The sequence below is a fragment of the Dasypus novemcinctus genome, chromosome 6 (assembly GCF_030445035.2).
Source record: "Dasypus novemcinctus isolate mDasNov1 chromosome 6, mDasNov1.1.hap2, whole genome shotgun sequence".
Taxonomy (NCBI): Eukaryota; Metazoa; Chordata; class Mammalia; order Cingulata; family Dasypodidae; genus Dasypus; species Dasypus novemcinctus.
The window spans coordinates 40,112,320-40,134,684 of record NC_080678.1 but is presented as its reverse complement, the minus strand read 5'-3'; the positions used below and the strand labels follow the sequence as shown (position 1 = coordinate 40,134,684).

The following is a 22,365-nucleotide window of genomic DNA, read 5'->3' as shown; positions in this document are numbered from 1 at the left end:
GGAAATAGGTTATCAGATATTCCAAGGTAAAACCCCCTGATGGGGTGCTAATTTCCTGGGCTTTTCTGCCCTGCCTTAATATTGAGGGCTTGACATACTGGTCTGTTTTCTTTCATTAGGCACTGCCTTTGTAACCCTCTATTTGAGAACATAGGAGGACTCCCCAGGATGGAAATTTATATTTTCTTGTTTACTGTGTGGGTCTCTGCCCACTGAGATAACACCCTATGATGAGATGAACACATTCATATTCCGTAGGCGCGCCCGCATGCTCTTTTTTCTTATTTTTTTTTTAAATTTATTACGGTAAAATATATATAAAACATAAAATTTTGTCATTTTAACCATTTTTAAGGGCACAATTCAGTGGCGTTGATTACATTCACAAGGTTGTACAGCCATCACCAATACCATTTCCAAAACTTTTTTATCACCCCAAATAGAAAATCTCTCTCATTAAGCAAATAACTCCTATTCCCTCCCACCTCCTCCCCCAACCCTTCTAATTAATTTTGTCTCTACGAATTTACCTAGACTATGTAATCCCCCAAGTGAACTCATACACTCTCTGTCCTTTTGTGTCTGTCTCATTTCGTTTCTCATAATGTCCCTGAGTGCTCTTTCAACCATCCCTACTTTTTTTTTTTCAGCCATAGGTACTCAACCCAACAGGAAACAGGTGAGAGCAAGGCTGCCTTTTTCTCACCCTTGGTTTAACTCTCAGGGTGGAGAAATGGTGGGCGTAGTAGGAGAAAACAAGAGGTGGAGAGGCGAAGAGGTCGGGGGGTGGCGCAGGTTCCTTCTGCTCGTTCCTCCTCTCCTTCTTTCACTGGGTCTCTATCTGTAGCCAGCCACCAAGCCTTCCCAGCCACAGTGCTACCACTGGCACGCTTGCTTCTATTCCAAATCACTGTAAGAAGCAGGCTCAGAGTCAGGGGGGCTTGGAAAGAAATTCTAGGCACCCTCTGGACCCATTCTTGATTCATGATTGAGATATATTAATTTACATTTTACGTTACAGGAATTTAAGTGTACAAAGAACGCTGTCATTGTTTTACTTGATCCCCACAATCATCTTATGAAATAGGCAGGGAGTTGTTGTTAGCAAACAAAAGATAAGGAAACAGGCTCTGAGAAATGAAGCCATGGAGTCAATGTCACAGTGTAGTAAGCAGGTAAAGGGATGAGGCTCTTAGATCCCCCTTAAGAGCCCCTTCTGGAAGGCTGTGGTTTATTTGCATTTAATGAATAATGAATATGATGCTCATACTGGATTGAGGCCAGCAATCCCTGCCCCAAATATTGCCATCATTATCCATAGGGACTTTCTTTCTATTTCAGTCTTAGTTTGAAATAGGAGGGCAGAGTGGTTTGTGGATTCTCTCCAGGGTGTGGCGTCATTAGACAACATCGTGGGAGCTTCCATTTAAAGGAAAGGCTGTCCAGCCCACTGGAAGTACATAGGCCCACTATGGTTATCATAGCCCCTCTCCCCATCCAGTCCTTCATTCTTCTCCTGACAGCAGATATAATTTTGGGTGACCCATGGACAACCTTTATAAATCCACAAAAACACAGATAGAGAAGCTACAGAACCAAAAGTTCTTTTTCAATGCAGATTGTCCATCTGTAATGTGCTTTGAGATCAGTGATGATAGAGTTTTCTTCCAGAATATACAGGGACTCCCTAAACTAATCTTTTTAAAACTTTGCGAAATGTGGTAAGTAGAAATATTCCTATGAGTTGGCTCTTATGTAGTAAACATTTGGGAACTGTTAAAGCTGCGTGTAACATGAGCAAGCTCATCTGGAATCCTAACTTGGGCTGACTTGCAGAGTTCACACTGCAGCTTCCAGAACTTTGACAGAGAGCTTTTGGCATTTGATTGTCTGATGTTGAATATTACCCCAGAATAGTGAATTTTAATAATCCCAATTTGTAGTCTTACAAGCCAATGTAACTAAACTTCCCCATCCAATTTGAAGAACACAGTTGGCTCATGGCAAATGACCATGCCCAAAGTGGGATGTTCCCCCTCAACCCTCATGATGCTCCTAAAGATGTAGGCAAGTAGCCACTGAACTCCACTTTAGCCCCATACTGAGAAAGGGGGTGCAGCAACCTACTTCTGTGCCTTGGCTTCTGTTCCCAGGATAGAGTTGTGAAGGGTACCTGGATCCAGGGGTGACGAGTTGTCACCCCATAGTTGTGTGTAGGTTTTAGGGGCCCTGCCTATTAATGCTGAGTGAGAGAAGATGCCATCCATCCCCAAATGCAGTATAAAATCCCCTTCTACACCCTTCCCTGCACCCCAGTTCAACCCCAGTGTCTCCTCCACTTTAACCTTAGTAATTCCAAGTTGCCAACTAGGACACATATCTCTTGCACACTGACCATGCAGTGGCTGCAGGAATGATGTCTACCACACTTCCCCATAGCCCTTGGGGATCCATAGGCAAAGAGCCCTGCTCCTGCTTACCCAGTCTTACCAGTGTAGGAGGGCATGATGGAAGGGCAGGAGGGGCTGAGGGATATGTTGGCCGCTTGGCCTAGCTCTCATTGGCAGGTACTGTGGCCATTCTCCCACATCGCTGATTTATTCATGTCCTGCTCAGACCTTCTTCCACTAACTATCCTTATGATTTTCCTCCTCACTCTGCTTCCCCAAGCTATGCCTCTGTGCTCTTAGGAAATGCCAAGGGGAATTATACAACTTGAACTAGTTTGCCATGCTGCTGTGACACTCATCTGTTACTGATTTCTTCTCTTTTTAAATTAAAAGCGTTTCCATTTCCCTTGCTTATAAACCTCTGAGTGAATGTGCACAATTACCAAAATGCCAAGTCATCGCATCCTACCTATTGAGGAATGTCAGGCAGGCTCTGGGAAGTTGAAAATATTGATCTTGCAGAACCCTCAGATGAACTGGGACTTTCTGTCACAAAATGAGGGTTTCTTTTCTTTTAAAAATGGCTTTTATAGACCTGACCTTTGTAAAACAGTTGTATCTTTTGGTCTTGGGAATCCTTTGGGATATTTAAAATAAACCTTAAATGGAGTTGTTTTTACTTAAAAAAATTTTTTCTCCTCCCTGCACAACAATAGTATAGCTGGGTCTGACATGAGTCCCTGTGAGTAACAGCAGTGTACCATTCCTGCCCGCATACCAATGAGAAGATGAAAGCTTGGGGGAGTGAGGGGGCTCAGAAATGTAGTCATCGCCTCTGTTTCCAATATGGAGTGGAAGTGATCTGGTAGAAGCCTCAGTGGATGGACAGGATTTTGTAGATAACACTGGACTCTGTTTCCCTGTCATCCTCCCTGAATGTGTCTTGAATTGTGACATAAAGGGACCAGGATGTGGAATATCAGGTGTGTCCTGTGAAGCACAAAGTGGAGGATTAACATGGAGCAGGGGTTATTTCTCAGGGAAACTGAACCCACAGGCCCTGCCCATGCTCTCCTTGGTTATGCTCCCCCAGCTGAACTGAGGTCAAGGCCACAAAGATTCTACTCACAGGCCAAAGAAGCGGCTCTCCTGCATGAGTAACTGCCCCTGCCCATCTTTCCACAACAGCCAGCCCCCAGGACCACCAACTAGCCACCACCACCCTAGTATGGCCAAAACTCGTCTAGTCAAGCTCATTTTACCTGTCAGTTTGTTTTCAAGGACATAAAGATAATACTTGACATGCACATTTTCCTCCCCAACACTACTACTGTTTGCAATCACCCTGCTGTTTGGCTCTCTTGTCCCTAACTCTGTCACTGCCCCTCTCAGTCCTTGGTCACCCTGCAGGTGGGCCCTGTGCTAGGAACAGGGGGCTGTGGGTGGGGGCAGGTGGGCATCTCCTGACGTGGAAGAAGCTTGCATGATTGAGGATCCCCAGGTAGACCAGTGGGCTAGAGCAAAGCGGGTGAGGGGAATGTGGGGCCCAAGATGAAGCCAGAGAGGAAGGCAGGGCCCAGGTGACATGGGGCTTTAGAGGCCACAACAAGGAGTTTGGATTTTATTAAAATACAATAGGAAGCTGATTTGTCTTTTTAAAATGTGATTCTGAGAGCTGGGGTGAAAACAAATCATAAAGGCCAAGAGTGGGAGTGGAAAGACTGGATTATTTCTGTTGTCCAGGTGGAGTGATGGTAGCTCAGGCTGGATGGAGACAGAAGCAGGCAGGTTTACTCTGTTGGAGGTGGTGACAGCAGAACTTGACGTGGGGCAGGAGTCAAGAGCAAACTCCCAGGCCTGTGGTTTAGGCAATGGTGTATGAAAAGGAGACTAGAAGTGGAATCCCTGGTTCTTTAATCATATCAAGGCAGTGATTATTATGGTCCTAGTGAGAAATAATTGATTTCACCTATTGTCATTTTAATCTTTCTGCTGCATAGTGTGCTAAACTACAATAACAGCTTGTCAGCTAAACAGATCCTCAGCCCTCAGAGCCTCCTTGCTCTAAATAGATGCTAATCAAATATTCTGATGGATGGCAGCATTACATCAAGACAGAAATCCCAAAGGTTCTACCTGGAAGGAACAAGGCTCGGGATCTATGAAGAATCTCATCCTTTATTTGAATTACCTGCACTAAATCTGTGTTCTGACAGGCTGACAGCATCCTGTTGCCCTTTTTGGGACAAAATGCAGGGTGGGATTAGTTGGAAAGCAGAGGGATAGGGAGGCTTTGCAGTCCCACTTTGGGTTAGCCCGCAGTTGAGATAATGCTGGAATCACCTGCAGAACTCTCTCTTCCATGGTCCTTGGAAGAGTACTTCATATAGTCCGTTTGAATGGTCTTGATTGAACTTTCCTAACAAGTGTTATTTACATTAAGTGGAAATGTAAAAAGAACCTGGCACCAAACACGTAGGAGGCCTTGGGCAGAAGGCCTGTGGGTTATTCCCATCCCCGACTTAGGCCTAAGCTAGGGGGAGCCCTACCCTGGGCCCGCACTTCAGCCGTCCCCACGTTGGCCCTCCTCAGTCATGCTCTCTTCATGGGTCACGGGGAGTCAGCAGGGCCAAGGGATGTACTCATCCAGAGCCTGTGTACCACATTTCACACACCTGGAACCCCAGAATTCCCACCCAGATGCTGGTGGGGCCAGGGGACCAGCAGGGCCCTGGGACCAGCGACTGGCTCTTCCCACACGGCCACATTTTCTGGCTCAGAACTCAAAGGAGTCTGAGTCAAGCCTGGCCTTCCAGGTTATTATGGATGTACATCTGTTAAAATATGTTCTATCGTCATTCTTGACAGACTTATAACTTTAAAGTATTTATCCGTGTGGTTTGTGAGCCCCCGTTTGCACCCTTGCCCTGGCATCCACAAACAGCAGGGCAGGCCCAGGTTATCCTGCGTGGAAACGTGTGGCCACGGTGAGAACTGGTTATCCTTGCTGTGACTGGTGGTTCTGAGGGGCGCCTGAGGGCTTGGCCTTCCTAAAATAAGGTTCGTGAGCAGAGTTTTTATAGATTGCTCACCGTGGTCAAGGGCCTCGTGGTCTGGGGTAGCAACCACACTAACAGACCATCTTCATCTCGTGCGGGTGCCCTCCTGCCCCTAAACTGAAGACAAGAGCCAAGAAAAGCGGAGGGCCACCCCTGCACCCCATCTCGGGGAAAGGCAGGCCCAGCTCCTCAGGAGGAACGAGTGGGAATGGAAGGAGCCTGAGAAAAGGCAGTGGCGAGTTTCTTAGGGGTTCACTCCTCTTAGGAATAAAGCGCCACAAAGCCAGCTCCTCTCCTTCCGGGGATCCGGCGGCACGGTGGACCTGCCTCCACCGCCCAGCGCTAACGTGGCCCGGAAGGCCAGCAGGACCGCAGTAAACAGCGCCTTTCTCTCCCTCTCTCCCTTGCTCCATTCCTGTCACCTTCCTCCTGCCCACTCCTCCTTGCCCTTTCCCCCCTCTCCTCTCCTGCTCCTCCCTCACCATCTGCAGTGAACAGGTCTCCCTCTCGCTGCAGTGGGTTGAATCGCTCAGAGTCTCCAAACCGAGAGCGCAGCGACTTTGGGGGCAGCAACACCCAGCTGTGCAGCGGCAGCAACAACCTCTACACCCCCGACTACTCGGTCCACATCCTCAGCGACGTGCAGTTTGTGAAGGTAACTCCCTGGAGGGTGGCTCCTCCTCCCCAGCGGGTGCAATGGCAGGGGGCCAGGGGAAAAGACCCCCACCCCTAGGCAGCATGTGCTTCTCCTCCTCCGTGTTCCATGATAATACCCGGTGATACTCATCCTCTGGCTTGGCCCCGTAAGCTTTCCTACTGTTCATCACCATTCTTTTGAGGGTCGCCTGATCCCCATTTTTTGGTGCAGGGAAACTGGGGCACAAAACAACGGGAAACTAGCTTGCCAGAGACTAGTAGCTGGTAGGCCTGTTTCCTTGGATCCCTCACCATTAGCACTGGGGTTGATTCTGTTGAATCCTTTCAAGATAAATTTTCAGCTGATTTATAAACCAAATATAGAGAAGAAACCATGCTATGATTTTATGTATGATGGTTTACTCTTACACCCTAAAAGTGAAAGTTTAAAATGCACTTTGGGGGAACCGGCTGTGGCTCAAGCAGTTGAGCTCCTGTTTACCATATGGAGGACCCGCGTTTGATCCCTGGGACCACCTGGCAAAAAAAGAAAAGAAAAAGAAAAAGGCATCCCAGACCTGCACAGTGAGGCGCAAGGCCCCCCACTGCGTGGTGCAGTGAAGCCACGCACCGAAAAGACAATGGCGCAACCAGATAGGAAAAAAAAGAACAAACGCAATTTGGCCTGTATGTTAACTGGAAATCCTTTGTAATAACCATCAACACCCTGTTAAGGTAACTGAGCTATTTGAACAGAACCACTTTGCCAGTTACGTTCACTGCCTTTGAAATGATCAGGAGGGGAGCTGTTTCTTCGCTGGGGTTAGTGTTGCACAGAGACCATTTACATTTTTCCCTTTCTCTTGCCTTGATAGGTTTTACTTTATTTATTTCCTGTCATTCCATAAACCACTAACACTCTGGCCTGAGCTCTGCACCCGCCCCCGCGCCCCCTTATTCCAGTCTAACGGTGAAGTCCTGGGGTAACTGCTGTGCCAGTTGCAGGCTGGGTCATGAGAAGTGTGCTGAAATCACCAGGGTGGGAAAAGGCCTATTGCCGGTCCAGAACACACACTTTATTATTGCTGGCTGGCTTTCTGTGTTCCAGAACTCCGAGGACACCCTGAGCTAAAACTGACATCACTTGATAAAAGTAACCACGGGGGAAAAATTTTTTAGTAAAAAAAAAAAACATTACCAGTGAGAGGGGCAGAACCTTGGGGGGGGTGGGATGGATAAGTACAGTTTGTGGTTTCGCTCTTCACGAGGCACATGTGCCTACGAGGTAGTTACGACTGTCATTCACAGCTCATAGATGAAGAAGCTGACGCTTGAGGGGTGTAAGGAGCATACACCAGGACACAGGGCTAGCAAGTGGCCAAGCCAAGATTCAAAGCTGGGTCTTTCTGTCTCTAGACTCCATACCCTAAAATCACTGCGCATTCAAGAGACTTGTAGGAAATCAGAGCTTAAGAAGCCAGGAAAAAGATTTTAGAAACCAACCACACAGTACTCAAAGGGGTGTATGGGGCTGCAGGCATTTAACAAGATCATGTGACAATGAGTTAAATTTGAGAAAACTGCTGCCCATGACTCTCCTCCCTGCTGCTTCCAGCCTCAAAGCCCTTTCATTTTTAATGCAAACCTTCCTCGGGGGTGGAGGTAGGAAAAATTGGGAGGCAAGATACTCCAATATGGTTTGGAGTACTGGTTACATGGTTTTTGGGAAAAGAAATTGAAAGTTGTCATATAAGTCATTCAACAAATATTTACAGAATGTCTCTCTCTGCTTGGCACCATCTATTCTGCCTTTCTCCTAACTTATAGGCTAGTAGGGGAGAAAAATAATAAACAAGTAATCCCATAAATAAACAGGTAATTTCAGCTAATGATAAGTCTATGAGGGAAATCAGCAGGTGGTGGAACGATCAGTGACTGGGCAGGGGATGCAAGGAGCTGCTTTAGCAGGGGTAATCCGAGCAGGCTGAAAGGGGAGGTGGGAGAGTTCAAGACAGAGACCACAGAGGCAGTAAAGGGCTTGGTGGTGCGAGGATCTGAGTGCTAGCTGTGATATGCAAAGCCAGGGCTGGTGTCAGATGAGGATGGAGTGTCAGCAGAGACTACTTCAAAGTGCCTGTGGCTGGCTACCTGAAGAATTTGCAAAAACTTGTCATGTCCAACAGACAGAAGCTTGAGAATTAAGTCCAGGGGTAATTTGACTTCAAGGTAAGCCACAAAATGGGATAGAAAGGTGCACCTAAAGTGATTATCTGGGAAGTAAATGAAACTATGATTAATAATAGTTAAAAATAAATTATGAAAGTACCAAAGAATCCTTATGAATTTTTTTTGAACATGCCCTGTGACATCCTTACAATCCAGATTAAATAACCTTGACCAAATGCTCCATCCCATCTGGTGGCAGAATCCCTAAATTGCATGATTGTGTTTTGTATAAACTGCATGAAAGTTAAAACTGTAAGCAGTTCCTCAAAAAAAGACATCACATTGGCCCAAAGGTTAACTTCTGGACACCTTGGCTGCTAAGTCAAACATCCAAAAGGATACCCTTTCTTTTTGTTGATTTCAAGATAAACAGATCTCTATTTCCTTTGTAATTTAGAGGATGCTTGAGTTTCGAACTGGCCAAAACATGAGAAAATTATTTGAAGTCAAGTTATTGCTAAGAAATAGTTGTATCTTATGACAAGAGAATAAAAATATGTATTTTGAACAGTAGTTTGGTCCCCTTGATTAGCCAATCAATATGAATTCATTGAGCATTAACAGTGGTTCTGGGAACCAGCAAGTATACTAAAGAAATATAAAAGATATTCTCTGCCTTATAAGTAGATTAAAACCTAGTGAGGGGGAAACAGATATGGCTCAACCAATTGGGCTCCCATCTACCATATAGGAGCTCCAGGGTTTGATGCCCAGGGCCTCCTGGTGAGGGCAAGCTGGCCACGTGGCGAGCTGGCCCACACGGAGCACCAGCCCATGAGGAAATGTGGTCCTGCGCAGGAGTGCCAGCCCATGCAGGGATGCCACCCCGCGCAGGAGTGCCGCCCTGTGTGGGAATGCCATCCAGGAACCAGGAGTGCTGGCCAACACAGAAAGCTGGTGTGGCAAGATGACGCAACAAGGGACACAGAGGAGAGAAAATAAGAAGACGTAGCAGACCAGGAAGGTGAGGGGGCGCAAGAGAGTAATCACCTCTCTCCCACTCAGAAGGTCCCAGGATCAGTTCCCAGAACCGCCGAATGAGAATACAAGCAGACACAGAAGAACACACAGCAAATGGACACAGAGAGCAGGGAAGCGGGGGGAGGGGAGAATAAATAAAATAAATCTTTAAGAAAAAAAAAACCTAGTGAGGGGGAGCATATGTGGCTCAAGCAGTTGAGTGCCTGCCTCCCACATGGGGGGTCCTGGGTTCAGTTTTAGGTGCCTCCTGAAAAAATAAAAACAACAAGCAAAACAAATGAAAAAAAAAAACAACTCAGGGAAGCTCATGGGACTCAGTGGTTGAGCACCAGCTTCCCACATAACGAGGTTCTGAGTTCAGTCCTTAGTTCCTAAAAAAAAAAACCTAGTGAGGGAGAGGAAACATGAGATAAATAACAGAGACGCATGCAGGATAGTATATAATTGATTTAATAATTTTGTAGTACTTATTTCAAGCACCATACTGCTGGAGAATGTACTGGACCTTTAAGAACTGGGGAAGAGTAAGACTAGGGAATTCTGTGCTGGGAAAACCCATTAACACCCAGAACAGTGCATTCAGGGAACTGTGGCTAGAGGAGCTGGGCTGGAACAGTGGTTCTATGCTGGCAAATAATGTGAACACTGTTGACCAGCAGAGGCCAAATTATGAAAACTGGGCAGAGCAGTTTACATTAATCTGCTAAACCTGCACTGCCCAGTACATTAGCCACTATCTACCTGAGGCTGGTGAGCACATGGAAAGTGGCTAGTCCAAGCAGATGTGCTAGGAATGTAAAATACACTTTAGGTTTCAAAGACTTAGTAAAAAAAAATGAAGAATGTAAAATGCCTCATTAATAATTTTATATTGGTTCCATGTTAAAAATGAAAGTCATCTGGATATGTTGGGTAAAATTATATATATTACTAAAATTAATTTCACTTGTTTCTTTTCACATATTTTAATGCGACTCCTAAAAACTTTTATATTGCCTCTGTGACTCAATTCTGTTTCTGTAGGATAGTACCATATGAGGTAGAAAGAAATTGTCATAAGTTGTTGAGCAAGGGGAGGGAACTGGCAAGAAATGATGCTTGAATCTATAAGTGCAACTAGGGGAAAGCAGGACAGAGGTTGATTTCCTGAAAACATTTTCCGGTTCCCTAGTCAACAGTTTCTTTTAAGGTAATATGGTGACACAGCATTAGTTTATGATTTAAAAAAATATTTTTAAAGAGGAAGCAGAGTGAAAGCAAGCTGTGAGATACATAAAGAAGGTCATCATTGGGTGGTACTGTTCCTTATATACACCTACCCACCCACCAGTAGTGCAGAACCCCCCCAACTCTGTCCCTACCCCTGGATTTGGGCAACCACTCTCCACCACACACATGTGCATGCATGCATACACACACACACATACACAGAGTCGTGCTTCTGTCCACTGATACTACATCCTGGATGTATCTGTCTGAATCCTCTCTCTCTTTTTTTTTTAATCAAAGCAAATATACTTTTTTTTTTACATTTTTATTGTCTTTTTTTTTTAAAGATACATAGATCACAAAAAATGTTACCTTAAAAAATATGAGTTTCCCATATACCCCACACCCACCCCAACCCACTCGTCCCACATCAACAACCTATTTCATCATTGTGACACATTCATTGCATTTGGTGAAAAATTTTGGAGCACTGCTGCACTGCATGGATTATAGTTTACATTGTAGTTTACACTCTCCCCCAGTCCATTCAGTGGGTTATGGCAGAATATATAATGCCCACCATCTGTCCCTGCGATATCATTTAGGACAACTCCAAGTCCCGGAAATGCCCCATATCTCTTTAGTGTCATAGACAAGTGGTTGTTTAACTTCTTTGTGAATGTCTCCCATGATAGGGAATGAAGTACTCTTGAGGGAGCCTATTTGTTTTACTTGATTTCATTTCCAGAAGAAATGGTTTGTTCCCAGCTCATCTTTTCCTCTATAACAGTGGTTAAGGAGAGGGTTAGAGTTCCTAGATCCTTGATTCCAGATAACTGGAGGGGCACAGCACTGTTTCTTGAGAACAAGGAGGAGAGATTACAGCAAACAATTGAAAGCCACTCCAGAAACTAACTAACTACAAAATTTTTCAACAGTAGTTATCCCCTAAGAGGTTTCTAGCTTGGGGCACACAGCCAATCTACCAACTAACAGGAATCCTAAGCCAGCCAGTCCATCCAAAGTCAAACCAGAATCACACCCCCTTCTCTCTTCTTTCCCTCTTCCTCCACTCTTCACTCACTGTCTCTTTTCTTCTCCATCATCCCTACAGGGAATCTCCTCCCTTCCCCTGCTTTCTCTTTTGCTTTATTTTCAAGATCCAGTTTTACCTTCAGAGCATCTTTGGCCACATTTGTTCTGGGGGCAGAGGGTACATTGCACCTCCCCCAACCCCCGCCTCATAGTGTGCCAAGGGCAATTTAGTCAAAATCAGACGGCAAGTTTGACTCCTCTCTTTGAAAGGTATGCCCACTGTTAAACTAAATTGTGAGAAATGGATGTGGACATGTTTTCAACAATATTCCTAACAGCTGTAGAGCAAATTTACTCACATTCTCTCACTATTTCTGAGTTTTTTTCACAGGCTAAGAGAAGTTAATGATTTGACCAAGGTCACCCAGCTTGAAAATGGCAACATTGGGATTTTAACCATCATCTCGAATCAGCCAGTGTGTTTTCCACCATAATTACTAAGATGTTTCTAGGGCGTTTGGCCTTATTTGACTAGGCCATAAGCCAAACCTAGACTAATGAGTTAAAAGATCCCAGACAGAATAACACCAATTGTTGTGTTGGGCTTCTCAAGTGTCATTTAGCTGAGAGAAACTACAAGACCCAAGGAAAGCTTCACCTTCAGAAAACCTGTGGGTACATTAGAAAATTGGGTTTTCGATAATGACCTAGGTTCAGCCCATGTGACAGCTTCTTTTTAACCTTGAAGTTGCCTGGACTACCCAACACTACAAGAAGTTATTAGGGCACTGAGACTTCTGATGTCTCAACCCCATCTTAAGATTCAGGTGTAATTGCGCAAAGGTGGGACCTGGGCATTGGGATTGCTTCAAGTTCCCCAGATGGTTCAAATGTGCTACCAGGGTTGAGAACTACTGTCCCTGGAGGAATGAGTAATTAGCATGCCACTTTGACTTTTTATCTTACATTAAATGTCCGTGGTCCATCAGCATAGGTGATGTCACAGTCCATTGGTGGTTGAAATCCCAATACGTGCTTGAGATTCTGTGTGATTGGCCAAAGATAAGGTTTCAGAGTTGACATCTCTTAGAGAAATTTTGGAACCTCATATTTCTCCTCATTCGGATGTAAAGTCAGCTCACTTCCTAATAGGCAGCTGCCAAAATTAGGTTTTCTCAGCAAGAACATTGAACCTATTGAAGGCCTTGGACAAATGCTGAGCTGAACCCCTGAGGTTCTGTGCCACAAAGCATAGAACAGATACAGTTTTGACCTGAAATATATCAAAGCAAGTTATTACTGGTCTGCTTTAAAGTCCTTAAAAGGGAAAAAGCAAAAACAAGAACCTGAATAAGATCTGTGTCTGATTTTAATTGGGTTGAAGTCAATGGCTCTTAAAGTGTGGTCTCCAAACCAGCAGCATCAGCATGACATGGGAGCTTTTTAGAAATACAAACTCCCAGACCTAGAGAATCAGAAAGTCTGGGAGTGGAGCCAGCAGTATGTATTTTTAAAAGCCTTCCAAGGGATTCTGATGCACTGCAAGGTTTGAGAACCACTGACTTAAACTATCAAGAGAGCTATACTTGTCCACTGAAATTCGGGCAGTGATATGATGATTAGAAACCTAGTATCTCTGCATGGGTATGACTTATAAGTGTTGTAAAAAACACACATTTTTTTAAAATTTATTTTTTATAACAGAATTTGTAGTTTGCAGAAAATTCATGAAGAAAATAGAATTCTCATGTACACCCCCACATATATAGTTTTCGCTATTAGTAACACTTTGCATAAGTGTGGTGTGTTTGTTACAATTGATGAAACATTATAGTTATAATTATACTAATAACTGTAGTCCATAGTTGACATTAGGGTTCACTGTGTTGTACAGTCCTATGGTTTTTAAAAAATTATTACTCTGGCAACATATAAAACCAAAAATTGTCCCCTCTAAACCACATCCAGACATATAATTCAGTGATATTAATTACATTCACAATGTTGTGCTACTGTCACCACCATCCATTAATAAAACTTTTCTGTCACCCCCAACTCTGCACCAAAAAAGAATTAACTCCCCATTCTCTGCTACCCACCCTATCCCCTGGTAACCAGTATTCTAATTTCTGACTCTGAATTTACTTATTCTAATTCTTTCATATCAATGAGCTCATACAGTATTTGTACTTTCATGTCTAGTTTATTTCATTCAAAATAATGTCTTCAGGGTTCATCCATGTTGTAGCATGTGTCAGATCTACATCCTTTTTACGTAACACATTTTGTTTATCCATTCATCTATTGATGGACAGTTGGGTAGCTTCCATCTTTTATCAATTGTGAATAATGCTGCTGTGAATATCAGTGTACAAATATCTGTTCAAGTTGCTGCCATCAATTCTTTTGGGTTTATAACTTGAAATAGAATTCCTGGGTTATATGGTAGATTCATACTTGATTTTCTGAGGAACCACCAAACTGGGTTCCACAGTGACTACACCATTTTATATTCCCACCATGGATGGATAAGTGTTCTTATTTCTCCACATCCTCTCCAACTCTCGTAGTTTTTTGCTTTTTAAAAAAATAGTAGTTGTGCTGGTGGGTGTGAAATGGTATCTTTTTGTGGTTTTGATCTGCATTTCTTTAACAGCTAATGATGTTGAACATATTTTCATGTGCTTATTGGTCATTTGTGTATCTTCTTTGGAGAAATATCTATTCAACTCCTTTGTCAGTTTTTAGTGAGGGTTTTTGTCTTTTTGTTGTCAAGTTGTGGGATTTCTTTATATATTCTGGATATTAAATACCTATCAGATATGTGGTTTCCAAACATTTTCTTCCATTCTTTTTATTTTACTTTACAAGGTTGTCTTTTTACTTTCTTAAAAATGTCCTTTGATGCACAAAAGTTTTTAATTTTCATGAGGTCCCATTTATCTATTTTTTTTTTTCCTTTTCTTACTGAGGGTTTCCTTTTATGGAAACATTGTCTGAGTGGTTATTGTGGTTAAATATTTGGATTGTGACCTAATGTTCAGGATGAATCCTGAAATAATTCTTAAGGCAAGTGATTGTGTCAAGAAACTCTTGTCAGCTTTGGTGATCTTAAGACATTTTTATGTAATTGGGGACTGAAGGCTCTAGAACATGTAGAGGGAATATCATAGTATAATAAAACAGAAAAATAAAATAAAAAAACTATACTTATCAAGAAAAGAGACTAAAAGGAAAGGGAGGACAGCCTGGTGAATGGGGAGGCAGAGGTGGGATGAGCCAGAGTTGATGGAGAGTCACCATCAGAGAGTGTGATATAATGTGCAGCCTAGGACTGACTCAAGGCCTTGAGTGTCAGCATTGCCCACAGGTCCCCAGGAAGGCCAGGGGTGGAACATACTCAAGACAGAGGTGAAAGGGAGGCTCAGAAAGCAGGGGCTGAGGATTGAGAAGTAGCCACTTTTGAAAGCCCTGACTAGATACCAAGCCAACTTCAAGTGCATTCTCTGTTTCAAAGTGTAAATCTTAACCATCTCTTCTCTTATTTCCAGCCATACATCTTTACTGTCCCAACATGTAAAACCAATCCTGCCCCTGAAGGAAAGAGAAAGGAGAATGAGCAAAATTTGTAGTCTTGCCAGATCTCTAGCCTAATACACATGAAGAAGAGGTGAAAATACTTTAGGAGTTCATAAAACTTGGGAAGCACATGTGCCACTTTTCATCTTTTACCCAATGACATTCATTCATTAGCAGTATCAGTTCCAAGCATGGATGATATAAAAACTAGCCTGTTTTCACTGCAAACAAGAATTCATGGCACCAGTCTGCAACATACACCCAAAAAACAGGGATGACAGATACTCCCCCCCCCCCCCCCCCCGCCCTTTTCCCAGTAGAGACATTGATCCATATTTTTCCTGTCTGCAATTGTGGAAGTCCCCTTCTGGTCTGGCTGAGGCCCAGCTCTCCTCTGGAGAAGCTGTCCCAGGTGCCTTCCCTTGGGGGTGAGTTTTGACACATCAGGAAAGTCACTGGTGAGAGTCTGATGATCCGAGGAAACATCTGGAAGACATTTCTGTTGTGGACCTTTCCAACATGGGAAGATGATCCCACATCCAGTAATGGGCAGGTCCAAATCAAAAATGCCTATGTTCTCTCAAGCCTCAGCCTCCAACTTCCTGACAGTAAGACCTGTGACAGAGAGTTTCTAATAAGTCCTGCATTATTCTTGGCAAGTCCCCACTGACTGACTTTCAGGAAGAGGGTCCTTAGCAATAGTGTAAACCCATATATTTAACTTCTCCATGGGCAACCACCCTGCTGACCGAAGATGCCCTCCATCCTCTCCGCAGTTTCAGGAGAAGGTTCGATGGCTCTTCCAGGGCAGAGTAAGTGTCCAGAGCCAATAAAAACCAACAACGGGAATTGGCAACAAACAAGCAAAGGGTCCCCGCAAAGATTCTCACTCTCTGGGCCGGTGCAGCTTATGTACAGTCCTTGGTTCAAGGGTCTCTGGCCACAGAGGACAGAGGTTCCAAAGCACCCCAGGGGGCTGTTTCTGGGTGCAGGAAAACTGGCCACATTCAGGAAGGACTGTGCCTGGCACTCCTGAGCTTCCATGCCCTCCCTGCCTGCTCCCTTCCAGATCACACGGCAGCAGTACCAGAACGCGCTCACAGCCTGCCACATGGACAGCTCACCCCAGTCCCCCGACATGGAGGCCTTCGCTGATGGAGACTCCACCAAGGCACCGACAACTCGGGCCACTCCCCAGACACCCAAGGATGACACTGCCATCGCCCTCCTGAATGACAGGAACAGCCTGCCCTGTAAGTCAGCTGGGGGACGCAGGGTGGAGAGGGACAGCCCCGCCTTCCTCTCTCAGCCCTGCCCATGGTGCCATCTTGTTCCTCGCTTAGCCCCAGGTCGTCTCCAAAGCAGAGAGGTGATGGCCTCGCTGTCCTCCCCTGGCAGCCGCTCAGATGTGCTGAGAAGCCCTGGCGAGGTGGTGTACCTGAGGATGGAGGAGATAGCCTTCACCCAGGAGGAAATGGCCGACTTCGAGGCGCACGGCGCACGGCAGCTCTCGCTGTCTCCTGCAGCTGTTCCCACGAGAGCAGGTCAGCAAGGGCCAACGGGGCCCAGAGGAGCAACGGGGATCAGCACCCTTGGGTGATGGGGTGGCTCCCATGTAAAACTTCCCACCTCCTTATGCAGCCGGGGAGGGGAAATTGACGTTTACTGTGCACCTATCTAATTCACTCTCCCAGGAAAGCAGGGAAGAGCGGTGCTGGGTCTCTGTCTGGATTCAGATCCTGGCTTTTTCATTTAGGAGCTCTACAGATTTAGATCTCCTCATCTTAATCTATAAGTTTCCTTGGGTGAGTAATACAGTCATGGTGCCTATCTCATCAGGTGGTTTTGAGTATAAAGGAGATTGCATTTTTATTTAAAGGGCACCTCTCGGCCCTTGGCAACACAAGTAGTTGGTTTTAGACCTGTTGTATAGATAGGGAAACTAAGGTCAGGCTTCACTCTTATCATTGGGGTTCTGTCCTTCCTTTGGGTCCCGGAGACCAAGATAATCTGTGAGACTTGCCTTGAGGTCTCTGTCTGAGACACTGAAGGCTTCTGTCTTGACAGTGGTGTTGTTTCAGGGTCCCAGTGTCCCACCAGTCCCGAAACCCGCCAGGCCTTGTCTCACTACAATATGCTTTACCAAACTTTCAGCAGCCCCTAAGATCAGCCCCAAGTTACCCTACCTGACCTTCCAGAATTTCCCCAATCCATAGGATGACACCCCAGTCCTGCGCAGTGACCTGACAAGTGCTTGTGCATTTTGGGTTCAGTGAGACAATGTGTTTGGATTTGTGACTGACCCACAAAATCTGGACATACATAGTCATTGTTTGAGGACCTGAACCTGGAACTGATGATCTTTTTCCCTCCCACATGCTGAACAGTAGTTAAGGTAAGGAGCAAGAAAATGTATCAAAGGCATAAGAATGGAGGAGATGGGGTGATCTTTAGAAATCATCTAGTGCTAGTCCATGCTTCTCATATGACACAAGGACCCTGAGGCCTGGGGAAGGGAAGTGACTTGCCCACAACTACCTACTCCGTTAGAAACAGAGTTGGGGATCACACTCAGACCTCATGACTTTTGGTGCAGTGCAATTTCCATTGCATCACTTTGACTCTCTGATTAGGTGCTCATTGCATTGGCAGTATAGGTTTGGACCCCTTTTCCAGCTTTCTGAGTCCCCACTGGGTCCTGTGAGAGAAGACAGGAGCATGTGCTTAACCGTTATTGAGCCTTCTGGTTTCCCAGAGTCTGGCAAGTAGTGGAAGAACCCCCACCTGTCTGCAAGTGTGCTTTTTGTCTGCCAGGGATACTGGCTAGAGAACATCTTGTTCCCTTCCTTTCTCTCTTACCAGTGTTGGAAGAGAAGGAGTTGTTCCTGACTTTGCTTAGATAGTTGGATTCTCCCTCCTGTTCTCCACCTGTTCTTTTTGTGATACAAAAAATGTCTCTTGCTAATTAATTAGAGCCAAGCCTCCCTGGGCACCCCTCCCCGCTACAGCCACGTCACCTCAGCTCTTGTCTTGAACTTCTACCTGCCAAGGAGCATCAACCAGGATCACAAGTCTTGATACCTGCACATGTGCATTGAAAAGACTTAAGTTACCACTTCTTTCTTTTGTCTCCTCATCAGATAGTCAGTGTTGTAATATCAACGTAGACACAGAGACCAGTCCCTGCTGTGGTGACTTGGAGGAAACAGTGGGCAAGAAGTTGCTGAGAACCTTAAGTGAGTAGCTCTTCATCCAGATGAAATCTGCCCACCAGCTGGTTAGTAGGAAGAGCACATTAGGCTCTTCCCCTGGAGGAGGAACCAGTGGCTCCTAAGGTGCAGTCGTGGAAATGGGTCTTGGACTGGTGCATCTCAGTGTTTGGGGATCTGTACCATTCTGTTGGTGGTTGTCTAGGGCAAGGGTTGACAAACTACAGCTCAAGGGCCAAATCCCACCCTGTTTTTATAAATAAATATTTATTGGATTACAGGCATGCCCACTTGTTTACATGTTTCTTATCTGTGGTGCTTTTACACCATAAAGGCAGAACTGAGTAGTTGTGACAGAGACTGTATGGCCCATAAAGACTATATTACTATCTGGCCCTTTCAAGAGTTTGCTGATTCCTGGCTAGGAGAACTCAAAAGAAAGGAAAGCAGTCATTGGCAAAAGAGCACAGTGAAAAATGCCTCTTCCTAAAAGCAAGGATGGATTGCTCTTCCATCCTTGGGACAGTTATTTAATTGCCCCACCTTCCACAATGCAGTGGGAGATTGCCCTCCAGGCTAGAGAATGTGGGTCCCTGCGAATGTCTCCCGGCTACACCCACCAGCCCAGGACCATGGGATATCAAAACCTAGGAGACCAGTCCTCTCCCAGAGAGTGTCTGCCCATCTCCTTATGGCTAGAGCCTTCAGGGGATAGGAAAGGCAGGATCCTGAGGCATTACATGGGATTTACCCAGTCCCCTCTAGGAAATCTCAATTCCATTCACACTAGCATGAGATTATGACTTTTCAAAGAAGTCATCTCAGGTGAAGGGTGTGTCCTATTAATTAAAAATGTACTTCATAAGTACATTAATGAAGATTAGCCCCATCCACTTTCAAGGGCTTTGCCTCCATTTCTGCTTCTATTTTGGGAAGAGCTTAGACCATTGAGATGTCCTCCCAGTCCTACAAATTGTCCTCCCAGTCCTACAAATTGATACTTACAAACTGTGTTTTTTAGGTGGTCGAAAAAGGAAGAGGTCAGATGGAGAGAGAACCTCTGAGGAGAACTCCAACTTAATGCCTCTGATCACATGATGGGACAAAGAGCAATCCTGGGTGTGTGAGATCCCAGAGCTTTGGAGGAGAACCCACCCTCCCATCATCTGAGGCCTCCCACAGTGACCTGGCATTCCGCTTTCCTTTCCACCTCTTCAACCCTAGCTGTCAGTGTTGCAGATTTTCCTTCTTTGCCTCCAGTTTGACTCAGGGCCTTGCTGTGGCCATAACAGAAGGAGGTGCCTGCCATGGAATGTACTAGAAATGGTCTTGTCCACAGCACAGCCTGGGACTGGAGAAGAAATAACCCTAAGCTGACAGTGCCACCCCGGGACCCCTGCTACCCCTGTTTGTTCTTTGGGCACCCCCTGATGCCATAGGAGACCTGTGTCCTAGAACTCACCATTTTCTTCCTCCAGCACAAAATGATAACTTTCGACCACATTCCTTGCTTAGGTCAGCTCAGAAGGTGCCACTTGCAGACAGGCAGGCACACAGGAGGCTGGAGTAACAGATGTTAGGATAGGTTTAGGAAATGGACTGCGAACTCCTCCAGAACTTCAGAGCAATGGGACATAGCCATGTTGGCATGTTATGCTACAGCACAGAAAACCGTCAGGGACTGGTTTCCTGTTAAATAAAGATTCCAGCAGCCTAGGGAAGTGCGTCTCAGCTGGAATAGAAACAATGCGACACGGAGCTTCAAGCCACTTTTTCCCAGGGACACATCTGTTTTGGCTCCCAATCAATGTCATTAAATCTGCTCTGGAAAAGGAGAAGCATGGAGTTGAGAGACCCAATTGGGAGCCAGAGATGGAACTTCAGGTTTTAAGTGCAAATCAAAGCAAAAACACACAAAAACTTATGTGAAAAATTTCTAAACTGTTAAAGCAAGTTTAGCCATGAGAAACCAAAGAGTGCCCAGGTCAGCCAAGAAGGATGCACACTTTCATGGACTGCGGTGTGAATTACACAAGAATGTTGAAGAGTCACTCTTCTTTTGCATCCATTCTCCCTCCCACCCCACCCTCCTCCATGCCCTTACTCTGCTCTACCAGGTTAGCTAAGTGTACTTTGTTCCAAGAATTTATTAGATCTCTGGTTTTTCACCTGGATGTTGGGGAAGACGCAACTCCAAGAATAACCACAAGATGGCAGACTGACCACACATAACTACTTCCAAGAAGCTAATTAGTTCTCATCAGGAACCACAGCCTTATGGAAAATTTGGAAGTGAAGTTTGGGATACCAGTCTCCCTTTCAGTTTCCCACCCCTAGGCGCTGACGGTCAGGTATCCAGTGATCCAATACTGCTTGCTGAATCTTCAAACCATTCCCAAACTTTTCCCTGTGGTATTCCATTCCAGGGTTCCCTTCCCCCAACAAAACCATGCGTCCCCTCCCCACCCCCACATCCATTCAGTCAGTAATCACCCGGGGCTGGGAGTAGACTGATAACTCCTCTGGGTTATTTGCATCTCAAAAGAAAATGTTTAGTAACTCAAAGGAACTTTTAACTCAGGGGTCCTTAACTAGGGGTCTATCACCCCAAGGGGTCATAGTTGGACTTTAGAGGGTCCTTGAAACCCCTGAAATTGAGTTCAGAATTTAGCATCTGTGTTCTGTGTGTTTTCCAGAGGGCAAAACTTTTATAAGATTCTCAAAGGTCTGAGATTCACAAGGGTTAAAAACGACTATTTTAACTAGTGGAAAGTTCAGGCCGAGCTTCCGCAATGGAGAAGGAAGTGACTCCTAGGCAGTGGGTGACTGATTTTTAGTTATAGGTGGTCTTCGCAAGTGTCCATTAAATCAGCAGGGAAGGCTGGCACCCTCCAAGAAGTGGAAGTCCTGAGAAAGTCTTGGCACACCCTACACCCCACAGAACTTCGGTCCCCTACCCCCACCAAACCAGAGCAGAAGATCCAGGCAGGAGGGCCACAGCATGTGGAAGCGAAAGACTTTCCAGCTGGGGATGTCTTTTCTAGTAACGTATTATCCACTTCAATACACCCCTTGCCTGGCCTAAGGCCCAGCAGTGCATGACTTCTCATAGCTAACACCACAGTCACCCACTCCTGCCATCTGCCCTGGCCTGGTAGGAATAAGCAAAGTGTCAGCTCTGCATACTGGGTGCCTCAAGCCCAAACTAGTCAACAGTGAGTTTCAAGCAAGAAGTGCCATCATGCAAGCTTCTTGCCCAGGTGGCCGCTGGCCCACAGGGCCTGCCTGGGATCTTCCTTTCTCATCCCTTAGCCTCTGGGCTCAGGCCACCACGCTGTTGCAGTACATCTATCCCTTTGCAGAATCCCTAAGGGAGAGCCTGTCACCACACCTTCTCAATCCCCACCCCCAAAGTTTTTCTTCAGGTTAAAAAAAAAGTTTAAAAAAGAGAGAGGATTTTGAAATAAAGCATTTGTGAAAGCTCAATATATTGTAAATAGTTTTTAAATAAAATGAAAATGCCTTTCCTGGAATGTCGCTGTTTTCCCTGCTCTGGAATCTCAGAATTCTGGGGTGGTTTCATTTGAGAGGCAGGTTGGTGGGAGTGTACAGGTAATTGTGCCACCTGTGGCTCACCTGTCTGAAGACACACCTCCCAGGCCAGGTGTGAGGCTGGCACTCTGCTTTGGGAGGTCAGTGGGTAAGATTCTTTGCAGGTGCTGAGAGCCAGAAGTGGGAAGTAAAACCCAAAAGAGAAGATGGCATGTAAATGGAAGAGCACTAAGGTGATAATAAGAGGGGCCAGCATTTGTTGAACCCATGTGATGTGCCAGGCTCTGTGATGGGTGCCTTTCAAGTTCACTGGCTCACTTTTGCAGACCCTTCTGAAAGGAATCAAAACGGCGTAGCTCCAGAGATTCCAAACAAAGGCTGGGGAAAAGGATTAGGGGAGAGGGCCAACTTACTTATGGTTTTAAAGCAATGTAGGAGCCAGACAGGTGGCAAGGTTTGTTTGGATATTTAGTATCTTTGTGGGAGGTT

The 22,365-nt window shown here is 45.3% G+C and overlaps 1 protein-coding gene across 2 annotated transcripts in view; it reads left to right on the top strand.

The window, feature by feature from the left end:
* CNNM1 (cyclin and CBS domain divalent metal cation transport mediator 1) overlaps positions 1-21,857 on the top strand; it is a 61,410-nt gene extending 39,553 nt beyond the window's left edge. For both annotated transcript variants that reach the window (XM_058298637.2, XM_058298638.2), the window contains 5 exons: positions 5,941-6,104; positions 16,185-16,368; positions 16,459-16,659; positions 18,256-18,351; positions 19,346-21,857. In XM_058298637.2, coding sequence (XP_058154620.1) covers positions 5,941-6,104; positions 16,185-16,368; positions 16,459-16,659; positions 18,256-18,351; positions 19,346-19,422 — 722 coding nt within the window. In that variant the 3' untranslated portion in view covers positions 19,423-21,857. The remainder of the gene's footprint in view (positions 1-5,940; positions 6,105-16,184; positions 16,369-16,458; positions 16,660-18,255; positions 18,352-19,345) is intronic.
* Positions 21,858-22,365: the final 508 nt, after the last annotated feature.